The sequence below is a fragment of the Anser cygnoides genome, chromosome 6, assembly GCF_040182565.1.
Source record: "Anser cygnoides isolate HZ-2024a breed goose chromosome 6, Taihu_goose_T2T_genome, whole genome shotgun sequence".
Classification (NCBI taxonomy): Eukaryota; Metazoa; Chordata; class Aves; order Anseriformes; family Anatidae; genus Anser; species Anser cygnoides.
In genome coordinates this window covers 22,768,775-22,793,252 of record NC_089878.1, presented here as the reverse complement: position 1 = coordinate 22,793,252, position 24,478 = coordinate 22,768,775, and the positions used below count along the sequence as shown (strand labels likewise).

The window sequence follows — 24,478 nt, the reverse complement described above, 5'->3', positions numbered from 1 at the left end:
ATGCTACCCTGTGACCTTAGTGGGAAAAATGCAAGGGTCAAGGGCTAAAGCCTCTAGGTGGTTTGGAATGCGTGCATTAAGAACAGCAGCCTCCAGAGACATTTCCAAGGTTGCAAGAATACTTTCTCTGCAGTGATAAACTGATTTTGTTTTCACTCCCTCAGGCTCTTTCTTACTATACCCTATCCACTTCATCTTCTTGCCTTCCAATTCCCTCCTCTCCCTTATCCTTCCATTTAATTTATCATTTCTAGTTCTCTTCATTTCTCCTCCAAGCAGAAGATATAATTTCGTTATTAATACTAATAGTTATATCAATGTTCACTCTGGCTCTAAAATTACAGCCCTTTATTATTTTGCATCTAGTGTATGCGTGTTTGGACCACACAAAGGAATTTACTTTCTAACAATGTCTTCCAGTATTAACATTTTATTACCACCTTCAGCTACAATTCTGTATGAACTTACAAGCAGCAACCACAGAACCAAAAAAAGCAACTGCCACTTAAATACGCCTTCACATTTGATAGCCAACCACTACATCTCTCATTTACCTGATGGCCAGGGAGCTCTGGATAAAGCAGATTGGTTATGTAGAGGATACTTAAAGTGTCTTTTTCTGATGATATTAAGCTATTTTAGAAATCTTAAAGTAAACAAAAAAGGATCATTATGTAAAACAAGTTAGCTACAGCAGCGAGAGCATTAAGCACAAATTCTACCTTATGACAAACAGTGATTGCATCAACATATCTCTTTCCTTTCAGGTAATTGAAAGCCAGCTTGTAGCCTGCAAGTGTAAGGGGAAAGAAGGTGACAATTTCAGTTTCCATATTAAATTAGTAAAATATCACATTAAAGCGTGTTTTTATCACCGTAAGTTTCTATAGCTCATATATTTGTTTTCAAATATTCTCTCATGTAAGCCTGTAAATATCAAGATTTCTACTGAAAGTCACTTTAAATAGTAGAGGAATTTCCTTTACACACTGATAAATAGCTCGGTTGGAATCAAAAGGAGACATTTTGGAGAGCATGTTTTTTCTACAGAGTACACATAATGGCTGTCTTCCTTCAATTAATGTGGTACCCTACAGGGTTTCTCAGTGTGACCTGCCATGTTCTTTATTAAGAAAATAAAGAATTCCATTATCAAAGGGCAAAAAGTCATTATACCAAAAACAAACTGGGAAATTAAAATGCTATTCTGTTCCACTGTCAGCAGACCACAGATAAAGTCCAGTCATACTGGAATAGTTAAGTCCCATAGCAACACATCAGGCTGATATTTTCCAGATAAAAGGTATTTTCCCAAAGATAGAAAAACAAAATGAGATTTTTAAACATTTAGGTTTTATAAAGGGCTTCCTATATGAAATAGTCTACAAGTGTAGCAGTCTAGCTTAGACTTCAATTAACCATCCCAACTAGAAGTTGAGTACTATCTCAAGTTTTTAGCTTATGTTGAATTTTAAGATAAGTAATTTAAAGCCATTTAAAGTTTTTGAAATCTTAATTCATATATATATAAAACCTGTAAAAAAAATAGTAATAAACAAGTCAATGATCTACCACCCTCAGATAATAGAACATGTATAAAATACTACAGCTAGTACATATTGCATTACTATAAAAATATATTATTCAAAATGAATACTGTACTTACAGACAGCATATAATAGCCAACTATGAGTTTCCTAAGAGTTTCAGACCAAACCTCATACTAAAATCAGTAAGATGAAGTTTCTTAGTTAGCATAAAACTTCCATCTCTTGCCATAGGGGCTTTTCTAAAGACTTAAGTAGACCATTAAGTAGCTGCAGTAATAGCTCGAGTTATGTGAAGAAAACCAGTAACTCTTTCTACAGAAAGAAATACAGTCTTTCAGGTAACGGTAGTGTTTTCATTCTTACTATATTGCCTGAAATGATACATATACATTACATAAACATGCCTATTGTTGGATTTGTTTGGTTTCCGTATCTCCAGGCCATCTCATAATTTATTGCTGCATCTTTATATGCTTGTTCCTTTTCCATTATGTATCCCATGTATTCATAAGCCTTGCAACAGGACTGCAAAATATAAATATTCATTCAAGATTTTATTTAGGTTACACCTTTAAGCAATTACACCTTAATTGCTTAAATACTTCAAATCAGTACAACTGGAAAGCTTAAGTGATACTTGTACTACCTTTGATGACAAGATAGTCCTGATTTAAAATATTTGCAATACAAATCAGTTATATGGAATTTTGCAGAGTGACATCCTAAATTAATCTGAGACAAGTATAGATATCAGAGGACAATATAACTACTCCTTCAAAAAAATACTTAGTGCCTCCAGGAACCCCGTAGCTACATTTCAGTTACTTAGTCAGTAAAAGTACTAAGCACAAGAAGAAAACATAAGCAAAGCTATTGTTAAACATACATATAAATCAATTTAATTCCATAAAAATTTTTACTATGAAATTTAAACTAATTCATAAAGGAATACTCTGTTTAATAAATGAAGCAGAAAAAAGTTATGAAAATAAACAAAACTACTATAGGACTGTATTGTAAATATTATAAAGAGCGTATATTGTCATGTTGCCCATAGCTTAAATATTTCAAGAGAATAAATATAGCTTTTATGAAGATAGATACCTCATTTACAAAGGCAGAGCAAAGAAATATTCATATATAAAGTATATTCTTTGTTTAACTTCACTCTTTTCTAGTTAGGCTTCCAAAGCGATGAAGAGATTTCAAATCAGAGCATACTGGAACAAACAGTGTAGCCATGCCTGGAGCTCTTTTTTCTAAACCAAATCTGCACAGCATAAACGGTATCCCAAGCTTGTAGTATACTATCTACAGGAAGCTAGACTACTGGATGTGCCGCAGGTGAAGGAAAATGAAACAGAACAGCTTGATCAGGAAAAAGGCAAAGATGAGGAAAACAACACAAGAGCTAAGATCTGTTCCTGTGCCATGCCTGTTCCATGTTTCAAAGGAAAACTAAACAGTTACATGAATTAAAATATTTCTAATGTGCAGTCACTTACCCTGTTATGACGAAGGCATCGTTTTAATAATTCACCTGCCATATCATATTTTGAAGACTGAATATATATATCTGCAAGCAGAAGCCAACTCTTTTCAAACTCCTCTGCATCAATGGGATTCCAGTTCATTTTTGCAATCCGTTTTAACTGATTTCTGGCTCGTGGAGTCTGTTTCAAGATCATGTAGGCTGTGGCCATTCCCAAGAGTGCTGGTATATGATCTTTCTGCAGAAAAAGGCATAGTAACTACTTAAATGATTTTTGATTTTGCTTTAAAGAAAAGAAAAATCTAAGTGTTTATACCTTTCTGATACAGTACCGGAAAGTTAAAATAAAAGATAAATTGCAGGAACTAAAGATAGAACATCCAATCTTAGAAAGATGTTTTCCATTTACAGCAGTGGTTATTCTTATAATACTAATCACAATAATAAGCACTAGGTTAAATATTTAAGAGGCTGAATGTTAGTCTGGCTGGGGTCACAACAAACTTCTCCAGGCTCAGGAAGTATTGAAAGCATCCACATATACCTCATCTCAACAATAAACATTCTGATACAACTAACTTTTGATATACAAATAAATACTTCTGATGAAACTGAATTCACTTGAAGTTACAATACAAGTATTTTCTACTTTTAGAAATTTGTGAATGTCAGTAACAGGGACTGAGATTCCTATTTCTAGGTGTACAGCTCCTAGACTTACAAGTCTAAACTACCTGTATTGGAAAGCTACTCAGTAAACAAGGTTCTTAAAAGCCACCATTCTGTGCAAGAGCCTCAAGCAAAAAATAAGAAGCATGACTTTTAAAGTCTTGCCCTTCCTAGAATGGGTTTCATATCCTGAACACATGATTCCATTAGCAGCTAGCTTACAAGTTTCTCTCCCCCTCTTTGCATTCTTGGCTCGCTACTGGGTGCCCTTGGTATTCTGCCTCTACATGTCTTTGTGGGGTTGTGCTGCTGTAAATAGGCTTGCCATAGTGAGCTAAAAAATGCACACCCTCCCCCCAATCTTTCCTCCGTATAATCATCAGCTCATCCCTACACCCCACAACAGTCACACCTAGTATGTATCAACAATCACTAGTGCTTAACCTTCTAGCATGTTACAGTCTTTCAAAATGAAATTCAGTAATCACTTTTTCCCCTGTAATAGCCAAGGCAAGAGTACTTCCCTAGAAGTTTCCCAAGATGGAACTGGCTCAGTTCTCTTACTCTGAAGGGATTAAAACCTATTTTATGTAAATCTGGAGAGAAGACTAAATCAACTGGAGCATTCTTCCTGCCAGAACTGTGCCACCATGTGACAAACACTGCATATTCACTGAACATATGATCAACTCTGAGCAGGAATGGGAAGCCAGTAATGGAGGCAGAGTGACACTGATTCTCCAAACTGCCGTACAAAGAAGAAAAGGACCATCATACTCAGCTCAGCCACAGTGGGTGGAACAGTGTAGTAGTATACAGTAAGTGACTAGTAGCAACTTAGATATTTCTTGGCATTTTGATAGACTAAATGTGTCTGTACTTGTTTAAATAAAAAACCATTGAAAAGTGACAGTATTCTTTGTTAATCCTAGAGTTAAGGAATACAAGTAGCTATAAAATAATGAAGACTCAGATCATAAGAATGGATTTTATGCACATGCATTATCTTGCCCTAGAATCTAAATTCTGCTAAGTTGCCGTGAAGTGCTTGAAGGCACTTCTATTGAATTGTTTTTGCTTAAAGAATGAAGGTACCATATGTACTTATGTCATCAGACAAGCTGCTGGCCAAGACTGGTATCGTGCTTTTGGCTGTGACCGAGTTAATTTTCTTCACAGATGCTTGTAGATGATTTGGATTTTTTTTTTTTTTAATGAAAATAGTGGTGACTAACACAGATGTTTTAACTGTTGCAGAGCAGTTGCTGCAAAAAGCAGTTATGCATGATGGGTCCTGCTTTCCTGGAAACAGATGAACATCCGCCTGCTGACAAAGTAGCAAGTGAATTTTCTTTTGCTTTGCTTGCATGGACAGCTTTGCTTTACCTAGTGAACTGTCTTTATTTCAACCCATGAGTTCCCACACTTCTACCTTTCTAATTCTCTCTCTCCCATCCCACTGTGGGGGGAGTAAGTGGCTGTGTGGTGCTAAGCTGCCTGCCATGTTTAAACTACACCAACTGGAAATTTAAAAACAAACCCAAGAACTCAAACCAAAAAGCCTACTCACATTTTAGCAAGTAGCATTATTAGCATATAATTGAGCTGTAAGTTTGCAATCCAGTACAGAAGTTCTTAAATGTTATTTCACTATATTGTTTTTTGTGTATTGTTTTCTTTTAAAATATTCTTTCATAGGAAAGAAATCTTAAAATAGTAGTAGTAAGACATCACTTTCTGAATGTAAACTATGTGACTAATTAACCATAATAAGTGTAGGGGAGATGAATGAGGAAACGAGAGAGGTTACTAACCTCTGCCACTACTATTTCAGTAAAAGTGTTCAGTGCTCGTTCAACATTTGATTTTTGTTTGGTTGCCATGAGACAATAATTTTCCATGATTCGCAGCTGAATGTGACCCTGACTGGTCTGAGGCTTCAGTTCCTTCAGAAGATTTTCTGCTGTTCTTACAGCCAACTGCACGGATTCCTGCTTCTCTGTTGAATTGCTATTATCAGAAATAAAGTATTTGTAAAAAAAAAGTTTAAATATTTACCTTCATATCTAAAACTACATTTTTGTACACCAAATAAATTGAGTTAGTACAGATTCCACACTAAACACATGCCTTTGTTATACAAGCATTCTACATAGATTCTCTTCTGTAACAATGGCTGTTCCAACCTATCTACAACTTGCCTTTAATGCTACAAGTGGCTAATGTTCCAGATAAAATCCTCAATATTTTCTGTCTGACAATGATTTATTTCACAGTTCAGATTAGTCTCACAATCTAATAGGTATTCAAAACATTAGATGAGCTCCGAAATTCTAGCAATTTAGATTATTAAGACACATCATTGAGAGGCAGGCTGGATGGGTTGACAGAAGAATCCAAGCAACATATACTTCGTTCACTTACCTTATGTCAGCATCTAGATTTTCAAAGACTTCACCACCTACAGTTTCATTGTCTGGGTTCAAACAAATTTCAATCATGTTATAGACTGCATTCTGTCCCCAGTCATTGTCCTTTCGAGCTTTATTAAAATGCCGGAGTGCATCATTTGGTTCACCTGTATACCTGGACAGAAAATTACAATACTGTAATCTAGGCAAGTAAAGTTTACTGCCCCAAGTCCCATCCAAAACCCAAGAGGAATCCCAACAATTTAGAAGACAGATCTCATACTTATATGCATTAATAATACAAGTTTTGAAAAGCATGTCTACTATTGAGAGAAGCTTGTTTTTGCAAACTAAAAACAGTATGAGAAATTCTAAAATTTGAAAAGTAGCAGTATTATATCATTGAACCAGCAAGAACATCCCTTTAAACAAGCAGGAAATGTGAAAGACGTATGCAAGATAAAATAGCTTTGCTTTAAAGAGGAGCTCATTGGAAAGTATTTCAGAAGAGACAAGGAAGCCTTTCCTAAAATCCAACTAAGAAATTAAGCAAAGTACTGCTATAGTATTTATCACACTATAATTAGCACCTCTGACAGATAACAAGCACCTCTGAATGATAACAGATGACAAGAAAGTTAATTTAAATACGTAGTAGTACACCATCAAGTTGTCCTTATTTTAATTATAATCACAAGTACCAAAGATACAGTCCTTTGCAGTAGTGAAAACCTGGTTCAAGCTTTGTTCTGGAAGAATGTTTTTCAGCCATTAAAAGAAATCTTGGGACTTCTTCTAGCTTCCCAGCTCTTCTTAACAGATCAATTAAACGTGAGAGGGTTGCATAGTTATCTAAATATAAAAATAAATCAGGACATCATTTTAACTATTTGTTGTATGAATAGATTTAGAAGTGAAGAGCCTGTCTTGTTCTTCATACAAAAGTGACAGTGCAATACATAAGGCATATTACATAATAACCACAGATACAAGAAAAAAGGTATCAAGTGATACTTGCAACACTTCTAGAAAAACTGCATAAAGAAGAGTGTAACTGTACTTCACTTTCAAGAACACTCAAAAACATTTGCTGTACTTATAACTTCTTTCAAAGTCCACTACGAAGCTTTATATTCATTATATTATTTTAATACCTCTATCTCTGGTCATAATTTGCAAACCACTGAAAACCTTATACCTGTCTGCTGTTTTCTTTATTAACCTAGAAAATTTCTACTAACCTAGAAATAAAATCCTAGACGTGTTTTTATTTTAAAATATCAATCGCACAAAGTACTTTACAGTTCCAAGTAAATAACACTAGTTGTATTTAGCTGGAGGTAAACGATCACACTGCAGCAATGTAAATTAATAGAAAAACACAGTGGTAGTTTTTGTTTTTAATATCCATTACATTTTAAATAGCATATTTCTTTTTAAACATATGAGTTTGTTTTTTTTTCTTTTTTTCAGATTTGTGCCTGTATCTCATTAGAACTATGTGTCGAAGAATTGAAAATATCACTACTGAATATTCACCTGGCTTGCGTTCTAGGAGCTGCTGGAAATGAAAGACAGCTTGTTCATAGTCTTGCTTCCTGAACATGAGGTCGGCCATCATCTACAGTATTGACATATTTAGAGAAAACAAAACAGATTCTGTTTTATAATGGGAGCTGAAACTATAAAGTGCTGCAGGAATTTCACAAGAAGTACGGTGCCGGTTCCCATCCCCACCCCTCAATCTTTGGGGAATAAACACCTTACACAGACACAGGACGATAATGAGCAGGTACAGACTCACATCTCAATGTTTCACTTAAGGTAGAAAGAACAAACAAAAAACATTTTGACATACCTCTCAAAAATATTTTGTTTTCACTCACATACTTTCATCCTTATTTTTATTTCCCAGAAATTCATATTAAGCATATAGAAAAGCAAATAACTTACAAGTTAGAGAAAAAGAAAGATCATAGTGCAAATAAAGTCAAGAGTTCATTTCAGTTTCTTTCTGCTGAGAGATAGCTAATGAAGAGTAAATTGAACAAAATGTATTCAGAGTGCTTTTACCCGCATTCTTGAGCCATACTAGAATAAATTCCAGATGTTACCTGATGTGATAGAATAAGTTATTCCCATTCCAAAATCATTTCGCTCCTTATGTGTTAAAGTGAAAGCTGCTCAGTCTATTCAGCTGTTTTATAAGCCGAAAGTATACAGACCATGTATAGAGATTTCGTTGATTAAAAAAGGTTAGATAGGAATGCTATTAAAAAGGATTCAAAAAGGACATAAAAACACCTTAAGTTCACAGTTCTTACCTTCTGGCAGGTTTTTTAGATGTTTGCTTTAATATTGATGTGCTGGAAATTCAGCTTCTTCCCTGACCATTAGATAATTTAATATATCATGAATTAAGCCACATCATAGTCAATCTTACAACTACCACTCTCCACTGATACTATTAAGCATGCATTTTGCATTGAGATAAAGTGATAAGATTGATAGAAACTTAATATTGAATCGGTATCCAGCACAAACAGAAAAAAACGTTTTGTTGCAATAGATTTTTTTGATGTTTCTGAAATTTGATGCTGTAGCCATTTTATGAATCCATCACATTGTAGACACAAAGACCTCAAAAAAAACTTCGATACATAATTAGTATAATGGTACATTACCATCGTTGCTGCTTCATTATCTTGGTCGTTCTTCAGCAACAAGGAACACTGATGTTGACAGGCATCAGTATCATCTTGTGCAAGATACAAACGTGCAAGTTCCAACATTGCCTGTATATTAAAACATATAAGCACATGTGATTCAAAGATTAAAGAAAGCTGGTTCAGTTCTACGAGTATTAAACCTCAGAGATTTTGGAGCCTGAGGTACAATTCGCTTCCAAAGGCAGAGCCTTCTCCACTGTTTCCTGTTGACTCTTGGTCAAATAACTAAATTAACTTCGATTCCCTCACCTACAGAACAGATAAAACTTTTCTTCAGACAGATATTCCAGAGGTATACTGAAGACAGATGTTCAGATAGTATTACTCTGAAGACTAAAATATTTCAGTAAGAATAATTCTCTTAAAAATGTACATACAAGTAGTTACAATGTCATTGACAGAAGCAAATATCTCATTAACATTCACTGATTACTTTTGGAATATAAACAAATTCCAGCAGAAACAGTTTTCTTAATTGCATTTGTTATTACTCTGCAACACTTTACAGAGTCTCACATACAGCTTCTTGTGCATGATGACAGACTCACCATGTAGACTAATACAAACCACTACACGATTTGGGATTTTATGTAAATAGACAGAAATTGGCAATACATGCAACTATTTTATCCTATGCAATTAGGAGGAAAGGGAGAAAGTTCAAAGCAGAGAACACAAATATGTACACAGAGTTTTGAGGGTTTCATTATAAAGCAAAAACAACTGCAAATATACTGCTGCACTGTGGTTAATATGAAAATGCATAGCTAGATATGAAAACAATGCAAAACTGTCAGAGGGAGAACTGACCTTTTTATCGGTTTCACAGTGAACAAGTGCTTCTTTGTAAAATTTAATTGCTTTTTCATAGTTTCGCTGGGCTGTACAATGCTTTGCAATCTCAGCACAAATTTGAGCTGCTAACTGTTTCTGTGCAGGAACCACATCTGGCTGTTCTATCTGAGCCCGTTTAAGTATTCTGGCTTGCAATTCCCGAGCCTAGTGTGGGGAAAAGAATAAGAAATGACCAGTAAACATTTTTCAAAGGAATCAATATGATAAGCTATTTTAAAATAATGTAATTACATTTTAAAAAGCATGCACACGCACACAACTCCCTCAGATGCCTTGCCTCCCCCAAATTCATATTAAGAACGCTGCAAAGCAACCTAGTGGTAAGATTTGTAAGTGGTTTAGATCGGCGTACAGTTGAGTATTTTAGAAGAAATACATTGGGATTCCATCTTGTTGACGATGTTAAACACTAGGGTGGTAATTTTATGTTAATTTAATACTACATTTAAGGAATATTTATATCAAATACACTGATTTGAATTAAGATGAAACATTTTTATTGGTCTAATTTTTCCCCATGTCTGTGCATTGCTTTTATAATTAACTTCTTCCCCAATTTAAATGGTTATGTTCCAATTTATAATTGCTAATGAAGCTGTAACCACAAAAATGGTGAAGGCCACCATTGAACAAAGCTGCATTATTAAGCATAAAAGCAATGCTTTTGCACACAAGCATTGTAGCCTTGCTTAGAACAACTTCTCTATCTCCATGTTATCCTGTTAACAACTTTTTGTCTCCAAGCTGCCTTGTGACATGAGAAGAATTCAATTCATGTGTTACATGTCTTTTTCTAAAATTAAGCTTCTGATATGGCATACAAACAAAACTTCAAAAGCCCAAATTCAGAAAGTCTATGTACTTAACTCATTAAGTACAGAAAACTCAGCAAAAATTCAAACAAACTTCATATTTTATTTTTCTGAGATTCTTCATTTAGAATGATTAAGAAAACCGTAGCAGAAAATAGGAGACAGAGCTCTCTTAATAGCAGATGTCACAAAAGAACATTGGGCAAAGCTATTTCCTTTTCTGTCCTCTTGGTGATTATACCTGATCAATTTTCTTTGATTTCAACCTTAAGTCGCTCCAGTTACCACACAAGAGACTCCCTCTTTCTGCTCAAGAAGTTTTATAACTATCTTAATATTTAAACCAAGTCTCAGAAGAGCTGCTTCGCTCATTTAAAAGTTGATAAACTGGAGAGAACTGTACTGCACTGCTTCTTCCCTCTACCATTTTGCCCAACCAGGAAGGGGATCTAAACACAGTAGAATTCACAAGGAACTCCTAACATCACTCTGAAAATGCAAGGGAAGAAAGCTGTTTAACAACAGGCAATAACAAGACTGAGCAGTTAGTTCTACTGAAACCATCAGAATACAAGTGTTTTTGTGTAAATGAATATGGAAGAAAGGGGTAAAATGGGTACAAAGGATATTTTTAAGGGCAATAATAAAAACAGCAGAAAAAACAGCAGCTAGAAGTGCGATATGGTAAAGAAGCCTCAAATACATAAACAAAAGAGCAAGAGTTAAATTACTTTGGGGGAAGTTTTACTGAAGAATGGAAAAATGACAGCTTTGAGAAAGAAAGAGTGCATTATAAGGAAGAAAATAAGGGAAGAAAAAGGGTTTAAGAACAGATTAGTAAAATCATACTGGTATTACTATTTACTTACATACAATTATCTAATTTGTCTGTATAATTCACTTTACTTGCTTTTCAAAAGACACTACCAAGGGCTTCCTGTTTCTGTACCAGACTGGAGGTGTAATGGAAGAGAAGAATGTAGAGAGAGATTCAACCTCTTACTCAAGATTTGTGAGAATACATCTTCAACGTGAATTAAATCATCTCTAGCTTCCAGCTTTGCTCTTTCAAGCCTCATTGAGGGGTAATACTCAACTCTAGAATTACCAGAGCTTATCAGAGCTATTAAAAACACAAAGGTTACAAGAAAGTGACGTGTAGCCATTGAAAGCTATCCTAGGTTGTTTCATGAATGGTGTTCAGTGCTGAGCTAAGGATAGGTAACCTACCTGCCCCCACAGTTTTAGCAGAATGTGTGAAAAACTATGTTCCACACACAAATGAATACATAGTACGAATGCAGGCTTCCAGTAGTACCCAGAAGCCTGATCCAAAATTCAGACAACACTGCTCACAAAAACCTTAGACTTTCTAATGACTTTTGCTCTTTGTTTCACACCAGTCACAGGCGGTTTATCACTACCATGTATCCATTTTTCTCATTCACAAAGATATGGTTAGGAACCAAGTTAGAAGTGAAACAAGGGATAAAAATGAAGATATTGCAAGCTTTCATGGGGTTTTCTCCTTTTACCTGTTGTAATGAAGCTATTGTTTCATCAGTCTTCTCCATTTTGCTGTAAATTTTTGCCAGAAGAACCTGGTAACGTCCATCTTCCATCATAGAAGACAATTCATTAACTGTAAGAATTGTATTAAACAAACATGATTCTTTCAAGAATTAATTCTGTGAAAGTCGAAGTTCTCTACATATTCCAGGCAAGAACTTAAGTCAAAACTTCACAGTTTGACTTTTAGGTATTTATGATTGTGATTTGACTCAGTGTGCATAGTTAGTAGGCAATAGGAGTAGTAAACATCAAAGCCCATTCTGTTTGTAGATTGTAAGGCCAAGATGCTTAAAGATGTAAAAAGAATACAAGACACATGGCTGTTTAGTCTATTTGCATTTTCAGAAATAGAGTAGCTTTTAAGTGGACAACAAATACAGCCATTCTTTGTACTTCTTATATAAAGCATTATCAAAGGCAGTAAAAATATCCAAACTGATTCTGTGTCAGTGTACAAAAAAGCACAGGATTTTCATGAAATTTCTCGTCAGCCCTCAAAACTACCTTTCTTTTGCTAGGCTAAAAGAGATAGACATGAATACAACCAGTTATTTTAACTAAAAATTTTAATATCTATTTAAAAAGCAAGCTACTTTCACATAATGATTAAAAATACACACATGTAAGGTAGTATTAGAATAAGACTAGCTCTCCCCAGTTAGAGTTCATTTTAACCTATTGACAAAGCAGCATCTCGGGCACAGTTCCATATTAAAACATAAAAGCCACTAAAACCTATGTGGATTTATTGTTATTGCCTTTTTTTTTTTTTAGTGTAAGTGTATTGCTCTATCAGCAAACTGTCTAAGTCCTGTAATTGTGACAGACTTCTAAGTCAGGGACTAGAATGTAGCCAGCTATGTAAGATCATTCCCTCCCTAACACTTCCTATATTTTATTTTTCTTTCACAAAATCTATTTTAGCATTTCTAATCAAAGATATTAAACTATTCATTAAGTTGCGTTAACTCAGCTAACGATATACACACATTCTCCAGAAAGGAAAAAAGCAGTATATCAAAGACATACAAAAATTATAGCAGCTTATGTACTTTTTGCTTTGTTGTAAGATGGAAGAGAAGATTTTAAGGTAAACGGGGCAAACTATTTAATACTCATTTAATCTTTTCACACTAAAAGATTAAACTGTTTTGAGCATGATTAAGTTAGTCAGATCCTCAAATGCTTAAGTAAGGAAAAAAACATTAAATCCTTTTTTTTTTTTTGAGAATAAAGACCATCCTGAGAGATTAGTAAAATGAAAAGAGTTACTGGCATAAGAAAAGCTTACAGAAGGATAATACTAACTCTGTTTTTCTATCCAGGTAGCCAAAAAAGTTAACAAGTATTATAATTAAGCCACTGCAAAAGAGATTCCATTAAGAAGTACTCAACAGCTCACACTAAATGTCTTGATAGCCTTTTAGCAGAAGAAAAAACGCGTGAGTTAACTTTGTGAGTACACATTCCTGACATATAAAAGGGGATCCTAAGAGACATCTGCAAGCAGTTGTGTCTCTCTGCCCTGAAGGATACCATTTTCCACTTAACCATCCCCTAAGCACAGGAACGACTCATCTATACTTCATCAATTCAGATCAGAACTTCTGTTAGCAAAGAAAAGTAAGAATCTTGCCTGTATAGAGCTCTGCTATTGTAATTCCTGGACTTCTTTATCCATCACAGATGTTCAAAGTTTAAAAAAACTTAGCAAAAACATCTTTAAATAAATGTGAAGCTTATTTTAGGGCGTATTTATCATTTAATAGTTCCCTGTGCTTTACAGTTCCAAAGAACACTGATCTAGAACTTGTTTATTCCCTGCAGACACACAGGAACTACAAATAATAGCAGTAATTGTATGTTTTGCTGTAAATCAAGGATATTCATACCAGGCTCATGATCTAAAGCTTGCTGAAGTACTATTTCTGCCTTTTCATACTGCTTCAGCTTCATTAAAAGCTCAGCCAAATCATAGCAAAGGAAGTTCTGTTGACCACTTCTCAAGGCAGCCTCATAGTAACTGATTGCCTAAAAGGAACAAACAAAAATCTGAGAATTATTTAAAGACAACTCTTAAAAACCTTACTACTTAGATTTTTAATCACACGCTGCTTAGAGCCTTCTCTACTTTCTTTGCTCCTTGACAAACGAAGTCATTTTCTAATAAAGACCGCATTAAAAGGATGTCATTTAGTTGTAGGTTTGGACTTCCAAAAATTAAGAGAAGTAAAATAACCAGAGCCCACATTTTGCTAAACATGCATTAAAACCATTTTATCACGTACTATCTTCATCTGGTTCCCTGCCAATTAAATTACATTTTCATTAACTGCTGAAGTTATATAATCCGAGTTAGACTGGAGTTAAGAGTTCTGTTTTACTATATACAAAGGACAAAAATTTTCTCCAAGTCTACCTGAAAAATATGAAGTAAGAAGTCACGGGACATTTAAAAATACCAACTAATAACAACCTAAGAGAAAGGAGTCTTCTATGTTTAAAAAGAGAGAATAAAAAGAGACAAATATTAATGAAAAGAAATATTTAATCTAGAAAAACATTATCTTCTGTATCAGCTTATTTAGTAATTATTATCATTATTTTAATATTTTAATGATTAATTATTAAAATTATTATAAAATTATTATTCAGTAATTATTAAAAATAGTACTTCACAGTACAACTCAAATAGTCTTGAATTGGGACTTAGCTTTAGTTAGAAAAAAAATCCAGACTGGAATTATGTTGAAATGTTACATTTCCAGAACAACACTGAAGTGTTTTATTATCTTTTATTGTTTTGAAATAAAAGATGTTTTAAAACGCACAAGACATGTTATCTGTATGGGGTTAAACATACTAAAGACAATGTAGTCCAAGCTTTAAAGCAAAACAAAGAAATTGGAGTCTATAAAACACCTATCACAATACAGGTTTCTTTTCCCCCAAAACAACTCTAGGAATTCACAGAATTATAGAAGCATTTAGGTTGGAAAAGACCTTTAAGATCATCTAGTTCAACCTTTAATCACAGTACATTAGATTATTCCACACAGATCTGGAGTATCATGCACAAGACAGGAATCATGCTGAACTGATCATAACTATGACCTGAACAAACGCAAACAAGTATTCTTAACACTACAAACATAAAACGTAACAAGCTTTTCCAAAAATGGTCTTCTAGTTTTCCAACAGTAAGCCAAAGCTAGGCCAATGTAGAAGTATCTAACCATGGCTCTGAGTGCAGGCCCAAGACCATACCAACTGCACATCACCAGAACTACTATTCATCAGGTTTACACCCGCCAATATCCGTGACTTTGGCCAGATACATATTACATTGCAAACTTACTTTCAGGGTAACAAGTCTGTTTATTGCTATAAAATTAAAAGTTGTTTTATTCTTAAGTTGAGTAGAAGAAAAAGCTGGCAAAGCCCACATGTTGACAATAATGAACTCAACACTTAATTAGTTTGATAGAATATTTATAGATTACCTTTGAATAGTTATGAGTTTTGGTTAGGGCTTTTCCAATTTTGCTTGCTAAAGCTGGATCTTTTGGATTTTTCTTCAAGGCCTGCTCATAGACTTCTATGGCTTCATCAGGCTTCAATAGTGAAAGATAAAAAACACCGAAGTCAACGACTGAGATGAGACGTGTGTGAAGAAAAAATCTGATAGTAATTTTAAGAACAAGCGCCCATACTACTGGTTCATAAACTACAATAATTCTGAGAGAAGAATGGTCACTGTGTGATTGCTCCAACTATAAAACCTATTTAAATATGCATGTCCATGTTAAAGCTGAATATGGAAAGGATCTGACAAAAGAGTTTGAATTAATTTCAGACTTTCTCCTCTGAGATTTCTCCGCTGCTGCATATACTAATTAAGTTAATGTAAAGCACAAGTGAATTTAGTATCAGAGAAGATAATCTATTTCTCCTCCACCTTGTATAGCATACAAATTCCATTTTGCTTTGTAAATCTTTATTAAGAAAACAATTGTTAATCACCTACAGTTCCCTAAGCTAGTCATCCAATTAGTTATGTCCTAACCCAATCTGTTCTCTCAAAATATGAATTTAAATTTTGTATCCTTCAAATTTTTATGTCCACCTGACTACACTGCTTGTTTATAAAGAGTGAATAAGATTTCCAGTTCATCAAGAAAGCAAAGGATTTTGGAAATATATATTTCAGAATTCAGTACTTTAAGACTTTTAAATAAAAGCTTTCTATGTAAGAACTTATTTAGAAACATTCTAAGCTTCAGAACTATGCTAAATATCACCAACTTTTTTCAAAATTAAATTTAGCTCTCATTTCAGATTTCTGTTTACCTGATGGGTGACTATTCTTCAAGAAAAAATTCTCTCCTTGAATTTCCACCCAAAGATTACTAGGAGAAATGCCTTTTCAATAGCTTTTAATTTGAATTTAGAACAGTTACATTTGTAATGAGTAATTTTTTTTTTTTTTTTTTTTTTTTTTACATCCCTAAGCGCTTTGCTTGCTAACTACAAATGAGTAAGAGTCAGCATGCTACATTGCCTCAACTTGCCAAAGCCAACAAATGACTCAATCACTTATTCATTTCTAGCAAGCTCATACCTCTTGAATATTCATGTATGCATCACCAAGAAGAAGCAGAGTATGAGCACTTGGAAGTTTATCTACTAGGTCTCTGGAATGAGAAGACAGAACTTTGCTCAATATTTAACAAGTCAATATTGGTATTCAAACAACAAACAGTGCATGACAATATTATATTATTTTTATTTTTAAAATAAAAAACTGAGATATCTTTCCAAAGTAGGAAGTCCAATTACTGTTTTAATGTTACAACAGTAATTCGTTATGTCACTGCACCTTTCTGACTTGTTTAGTAAAAAGGGAAAAAAGGAGCTCATGATGCTACCATTATATACACCTAGGAAAATCATATATACACACAACACAAAACTTTACCTATAGCAGCCAGCATATAACTTCTTATCTCTCCTGTAGTGAAGATAAGTGTCTGCCATTTTTATCTTAGCTTGTACAAAGTAAGGCTGTTCAGGTGTGATATTTCGGAGCACAGTCAAGGCTTGTTCAACATCTCCTTGAGCAACTGCCAAATCTGCATTTGAAATCATAACTCTCACTTCCTCAGGAGTTCCAGAAAATTCATTAATGGCATCTTGCAGTACTATAGCAGCTTCGTGCTGCAAATAAACCAAATAGAATTAATGTATTTCTTGTTGAACATCCAAAGATAAAGACACCATAAGCAAATGAATGTCTGAGTCTGAGGCCATTATATAAAAAAAAAAAACTAAAAAGCAACACAAACCACAGTTTCCATTTCTTTTGCTAAAAGATTTTTGATGTTATTACCCCCCTTATTATGTGAATTTGTGATATGAATTACCAGAAAAAAATCGGTAGAGAAAGTAACATTGATGTTGCATATATACATGGATATGACCAAAAATCACCTTGAGCACCGTGCTGTAACTGGTCCTGTTTTGAGCAGGATGACCTCTGGAGGTGCCGTTCAGCTACATTATTCTATGCATTATGTTATATTCTCAGACATACGTAGGATCCTATTGCATATTCAGATGCAGCTGGTAGTAAATATGCTGCTACACAAAGGTAAGGACATGATCCAAAAATATTTCTAATAGCATTCTGACAACATAACAAGAACCTACATGCCTGCAAGTGAGTATTGATAGTATCCACTCCTCAAAATTAAACAGGTTCTGCAGAGCAAGAATTGAGCACGTACAATTTTTTTTTTCTGTACAATTTTACATATTAAAGATGTCAAGGCAGATATCACATCTTTGAAGTTTTACAGAGCAAATCCAGCTGGCAGGAGTGATGGTTTTCTATGCTAAGCTAATGAGCATAAGATTTCTGCTAATGGGAAAAGGAAACTCGTTCTGGGGTATATTTATGATCTTACCAGTTCTCCATTCAAACAATGTGCTTCTACTAATTCTAGGAAGACAGACACACGATCACTTGCATCGATTTCAATTCTTTTTGCTTTGGTCTTGGAGGAAGCTGTATGTTTTCTCATTCCAGGCAAATTCCTTGCCATCTGTAAGGTCTTAATAGCTTCTGATAATTCACCCATCTTCTTTTGGGTTTGGGCCTTAATTAAGTAATAAACAGGATGTTCTCTCACCTGAAAAAATAATTATAAAATGAAAGGAATTTCCAGATTTCACTTTATGTGTGGTATTCAAACTCCCTGGAAGAAGTTTGTTTGTTTTTAAATATTAGTCTCTGTTACTTCTTTCCTCCACATATATGCTTCAATAATGTATTAATAAAACATTACAGTTGTCAAAGAACATGCAAAACAGTAATGAGATAGTTTCATGGTTTTTTGTAATTAAAAAACTTATTTCATAACATGAGACTTTGGGACAGAAAGAAGTTGACACCATTATTTGAAACTAGACTGAATTTTAATAGATTTTGAACACCTCCCACACTAGAATACACGATTCATTAAGCTGTCAATTAAAAAAGTATAGAATTATTATTTGGCATAAGTTGTGCCTGCCAAATCTCTACCTTCTTAAAACAGACTTCACATGAAAATGAGATCTCAATAAAGGAAATTTCCTAATTTCAGTCTTTCCTAATTACGTAGTTAACCTTCAGCTTTCTTCCATCTTTTGGAAAGAGGTACCAAGATGGGAGCATGCTTGCAAGGAAGCGTTAGCATGTTTAACTTTTCAGCTAAGTTCTGTCAAGAAACTTAGCATAACTCAGACCTAGAGAATGCTTTTTAATGTATTCTTAATTCAGTGTTAATCACAGAAAATTCCACTGATGTCAGCAAAACAGAAAATCACATATTAGCCCCCAAAAATAAAACCAATGAGGACTGCTGCAATACAGTGAAATTTATTTATTCTACTACAATGCTTAACTTACCAAGTTTGCTTCCAAATGGACAAAAAAAGATAGACAAAATGTAATGTTAGTGGAAGACAACACAGCATATAGCTATGCTTATACACTTAACAGTGCTTTAAGCACCATGAACTGTCAAGAGGTAACTAAAGACCCATTCTGAGGCCCTCATGCATCTGATCATACTTTCCATTATCAATTGTACATTAGTGTAGTAAGTCCAAAAACACTGAACCACTCTTCAAGCCCTTCTGTGTCGGCTTTTTGCGACTTTTGCAAAGTTTGTCTGGAATTAAACCTTCTCTTTATCTCTTTTTAATATTTGTATAAGAATTTGAGAGAAAATTATCCTTTTGTTGTATTCTAAGGCAATTCCAGTATGTTGTAATAAGGGATTAGTCTTGTCCTTAGTCATTTCTTTGATAAATATTCAGATTCTGTGTTCATATAAACATTTAAATACTGAACGTGTAGTCACAGAAGTCTCATTTTAAAAGATTATATTCAAAAACATACAAGAAACTTTAGATGATTGAATAAAATCGATTCATTCTTTTGTCGAACTTACCTCAAAATTGTAGCTCAGACAGAGTTCCAGGGATTGAGAACACAGTTTAGTATTGTTTTGAGCCAAATATACCTGGGCCATCAGTAAGTGTGCATCTGCATAAGAAGGATTCCTTTCAAGACAGTAATGGAGATTGTTATGGGCTGCTTCAATATCCCCTAGGAAGTCGAAAAAGGGGAAGTTAAAACATAACTGATATGAAATACAGATGTTAAATACACAACCTTTATTCACTATTTACTAACTTTTTTTTTTAATACTTGTAGTCATTGAATGAATAAATGTATGCATGAAGTACTGATACTTTCTTTTCTGATTGTGGCTCTGAACTGAAATGAAACCAGGTCAAAGTTAAGACTTTCCCTATTGTTCCATCTGCAAGTTGCTTAAGTGATCTCTTTTTGGAAGCAGTAGATTAAAAGATGTCACATTCACATGTGTAGAAATAAAACACATTCACATAAATCACAAAAAAAAAGCAGTAAAAGTGTGTTCTTCACTTAGCTGTAATGACCTGTTCTACACTGGATAAGAAATACTCTGTTCAGTATGGAATTAATTTGTGTTAGAAAAAGAACTGAAGAGATGAATAGCTAGCCATTCACATGAGTATTACCTGTTAAGTATTTCACCTTTGCAATTAAAAAAATAGCTTGTTGAAGACCTGGCACAGTTTTTACCACAGTTTCCAGAACAGAAGCACAGTGTTTGAGAAGTGATGAAGGAGACTGCCCATGACACACAGGCTAGGAGTAAAAGAAGAAGTAAAAACACAGGCAAAAAACAGTGCAACCACAAACAATGTATCAGTTAAAATGACATTCAAATCCAGAACTTGTTAAGTCTGAATTTCACTTTGAGCTCTAATGACAACAGTAAAGCTGAACAACTGAAAGGTGTTGTGGTGAAGAAATATAAAAAGATGTTTTACAGTTAAGATATAACTTCTTGCTATCAAGAACAACACACAAGAGCCTCATGGACTCCAAGGAAAATAAAACAATGCAGAGATGACATAACTAAAGAGTCATGCCATAAACTTTTGGCAGCATGCTCTTAATTACCATGCCGACTGATCCAACAACGGCAATATAAATTACATTTCAGGATTGCCAAAGCTGGAATGAATGACCAGAAAGATGGGAAAAGGTTCTGGTCCCATCTCTTACACCTTCTCCATACCACAGAACATAACCCTATAGCTATCAAACTGAACGCAGCAGCTACTTTCAGATAAACTGCTAGTGATGTACCACATTTCAGTTGCTCTATTAAAAAGACTGCTTCCCTCTATTGCTTCAGCTAGATGCCTGAAGCAAGTATGTTGTACAACAGGCAAAAAGCAAGCTAAAGATCCTTCTGTTCACAACTAACATCCTCTTGGGACACATGGTCTGAGGAAGTAACCATCCTCCTTCACCAACACAGAAGCCTCCCTCCCATCAAACACTCTTTTTTTTGTAATAAAGGGATAATCAAACTTCAGGAGCCACCGTTTTTTTTTTTTTTTTTAATGGACAACAGGTACTATCAAGGTAATTCTGGAAAATACCCTAGGAAAATCTTCAGATAAGACATTACTTCACAGAACTGCACTTCTTATTTATCTCCATCTGTAGACAAAATTACATGGAGTTGTTACTGCTACTGATGTTTTAGACTCTCAAATGTTACCATCTCATTATAGACAGCGGGACACATCATAATAATGGAAAACTTACTGTTTGCTGGTTAGACGCTAAAGCTTTGCATGAAGTCACGTTCACAGAAAGGTTCAACAATTTGACTAGAAATTCACTAGCAAGAGGATAAAGTCTCCCTCCAGCCATTTATTAAGGAATAATCTATTTAAGGAAGACACTTTCTAGAGGTACTTCAAATGTGCTTCTTCCACTTTAGAAATGTTAGATCACCATTCAATTTATTAAGTTCTACATGCCTTTGCTCCAAGACTGGCACAAGCAAATTCAGTCACAGAAAATCAGCCACTTAAGAATTCACATATTAAGGGGGAAATTTTTCTAAGCTTTTGCAATATGATTACCTGATATGAAACAACAGAATAAATTTTTTTTTGCAGATGTGATACACAGCTGCTTACCTGAGCCGGGCAAAAATTAAGATATTCCCTAATGATTTCTAGCAAGAAGTCAGGGTTTAGTTTTTCAAAATACTCCACACCAAGGGGCAAACCACGCAACGATGAAAAGTGAGTATCCAGAACATCATTCAGTAAGGCAATAACTTCTTCTTGTCTCTTATGCTTTTTCATAGCTAGGACTGCACGCAAGAAAGATAGCTCCTACAGGGAAAAATATAAACAATATTCTCCATATTTCAGATACATTTGTCTGTTATGAATAAAATACTACATAATCATTAGTGTTAGACACTTTTTCACTTGTAGTGATACTGTAAGACATTTGGTATGTTCACTGCAAATGACACCAATGATCATTGCATTTTTTAAAACTGTGCAAGAAGGTTTAAGTTCTTCTGAGCACAAAATTCTACGAATTAATATCCCCCCTTCCTGACATTTCAAACTTATCTTCAGAGATAAAGCTCAGTAATAAACTAGTCTTGTGTTGCACAGTTAGGCAACATATCAATTTAGAGAGTAAAATCTGAAGTTTAGATTTAATGGTACTCCATTAAGCATGCTCTACTCCAGTGACAGAAATACCAAAGATGAAGTAGGTAGTGGACCAGAATTCAGATTGTGAACAAAGTATTTTAATGAACAAGGGTGTCTCCTACCCCAGATTTCCCAATGGACTGCTGAATTTCATTAAGAAACTCCAACTGCTGCTCCGCATCTTCTAGTTGCCCTTGTATTAGCTGACAACGGATAATTCCTGTAATATATTAAAAGGTTTTTTTTCAGGTTCATCTTCCTAGTCAAACATGCAGTTTATTTTCCAGAAAAAAAAAGTCTCTTCAGGCTCTTAATAAAATGGTGATAAGAGAAGAAAAAGAACAGATCAATACTTATACTAACGCAGATTTTATGTACTTAGAAATACCTGGGATAGAGAATGCATAATTAATACATTAATATAAGCAATGTCATAAGGCAATTACATGCATATATCTTATCCCTAATATTAAAAGGTGAACACAATAAGTCTTCACCTTGTTCTAGACTAACAAAAGTGAATGTACCATAAACTTGGCTTCCAAATTCAAAAAGCAAAATGAAGTTGATCAAAAGTTCCTAACCCTCCCCCCCCCAAGAACTTCAAATGTTTGAATTGCAGTAAGTAGAAGTGTGTACTTAAGTCTCTGCCATGGGCATAGAAGACAGCTTGTTCTATCAACTGCCCTTGAATTTATTCCTGCAGCACCTAAAAGCTCTCTAGCTTTAGCAAATGTTGGCAGGCACTTCACTAACATATTGAAATTATAATGTCTACTCCCAGGAGTGCAAAATAAAAGCCAGATATTCAGATGACAGAACACTGCAACTAAAATACAATTTCAGCTGGTGATGTATGTCAACAGAAAAAATGAGTGAGTTTTGGACATAGTCCAGGTAAGGAGAGGTCTGAAGCAAACGTAATGCTCCGTTTACAAGAGTGAGTCACAGAAAGAACGGCGGTATTGTCCACAGTAGACAAAGGAAAAAAAAAATGTCCTGAGGAGATCCTGAGGTAAAACAGACTGTTTTGCATTAGGCATGTCAAGGCATGCTCAAACACACAGAATATGTCAAACTGAAAAATTGGGTTCTAGTTTAATCAGCAGCACTGGTGTATGACAGGGTAAACCTATGAGTTACCACACTCAAGTATGAAAACTTGTCAGTATTCAAGGATAATGAAATAACTGTACCAGTATTTTTAACAGTTAAACCTCAGGTTGATGAATTTAACAAGTTTTGAGCAATAATCGTTGATTTGCTCCCTCCCCTCATTTGTGTTTATTTCACTAACACATACTAAGCCACAGAGAACCATACCCACAGGAGACCAGCATTGGATGGCTAGATGGCTAACAATTTCACAGTATGTTTTTTCCTCATGGATCAGGCAGTACATGTGAATAAGACAGGCAACTAAGACAAGGGAGTAAAAATATGAACGCTCAATGTTGCTGATTTCTGCCCTATGGTAAGACACTAACTACCAAAGGTGCTTCAGTGCTATGTATTTTACAGTTTCGTGCTTCTGCAAAGTTACATTTGTATCCAGATTTGCAACATGATTAAAATAAGAGGAATGAGTATATCATATGAATTACGCTAGCCAAGCAATAAGAAAAAAATAGTTACCTCATGTCTGCATATTAAATGCTATATGGACAAAAAGCCAAGAAAGTACTGTGCAAAATAATAATGCCCCTATATGAAAGGGCCAATAATTGGAGAAAAGGAAAAAACAGCCCTATTAAAAAGTTAGTCTTCAACACTAATGAATTTTTAAAAGCCTCTTTCAAGGCCATTAAACAGGTTTTTGTTATTTTTTTTTGGTGACTAACCTAACACCCCAACTAGTCAGATCCTAACTAGGACAGTCAAAGAACTAGAAATATTACCTGGAAGAGGAAAAAACAAACCAAACCCAACAACAACAGATAAAAGTATTTTTTCCAGAAGGAAGTCCGATACAATGCTCCAAAATTAGTGAAAGCAGACCTTTTGTGTAGTTTACTTAGAATACACTAAGTCAAAGCTATGTAAGAAATATTATGAACTTGTAATCTGGCAACTTTCAACATCTTTTCATAAATTAAAAAAAGTGTTTATTCATATTGAAACCTATCCACAAAACCAAAGATGCACACATCTACATCTCCATCCTTACACTTACTCTTACTTTAAAGAGTTCTAATTTTAAAAAAAGTTTCTCTTCAATAAGAGCACCAAAAGATGTATCCAAGGAGGGGAA

At 34.5% G+C, this 24,478-nt stretch overlaps 1 protein-coding gene across 2 annotated transcripts in view; it reads right to left on the bottom strand.

The window, feature by feature from the left end:
• Window positions 1-24,478, bottom strand: part of TTC21B (tetratricopeptide repeat domain 21B) — a 36,488-nt gene that overhangs the window by 2,337 nt on the left and 9,673 nt on the right. For both annotated transcript variants that reach the window (XM_048061337.2, XM_048061338.2), the window contains exons 10-28: window positions 22,350-22,447; window positions 21,691-21,891; window positions 20,206-20,335; window positions 19,590-19,747; window positions 18,057-18,281; window positions 17,069-17,307; window positions 16,712-16,784; window positions 15,594-15,704; window positions 13,983-14,121; window positions 12,054-12,160; window positions 9,662-9,850; window positions 8,807-8,917; window positions 7,662-7,743; window positions 6,824-6,974; window positions 6,136-6,297; window positions 5,526-5,721; window positions 3,056-3,280; window positions 1,955-2,075; window positions 723-790 (exon numbers count right to left, since the gene is read on the bottom strand). In XM_048061337.2, the coding sequence (XP_047917294.2) occupies window positions 723-790; window positions 1,955-2,075; window positions 3,056-3,280; window positions 5,526-5,721; window positions 6,136-6,297; window positions 6,824-6,974; window positions 7,662-7,743; window positions 8,807-8,917; window positions 9,662-9,850; window positions 12,054-12,160; window positions 13,983-14,121; window positions 15,594-15,704; window positions 16,712-16,784; window positions 17,069-17,307; window positions 18,057-18,281; window positions 19,590-19,747; window positions 20,206-20,335; window positions 21,691-21,891; window positions 22,350-22,447 (2,786 nt within the window). The remainder of the gene's footprint in view (window positions 1-722; window positions 791-1,954; window positions 2,076-3,055; window positions 3,281-5,525; window positions 5,722-6,135; window positions 6,298-6,823; window positions 6,975-7,661; window positions 7,744-8,806; window positions 8,918-9,661; window positions 9,851-12,053; window positions 12,161-13,982; window positions 14,122-15,593; window positions 15,705-16,711; window positions 16,785-17,068; window positions 17,308-18,056; window positions 18,282-19,589; window positions 19,748-20,205; window positions 20,336-21,690; window positions 21,892-22,349; window positions 22,448-24,478) is intronic.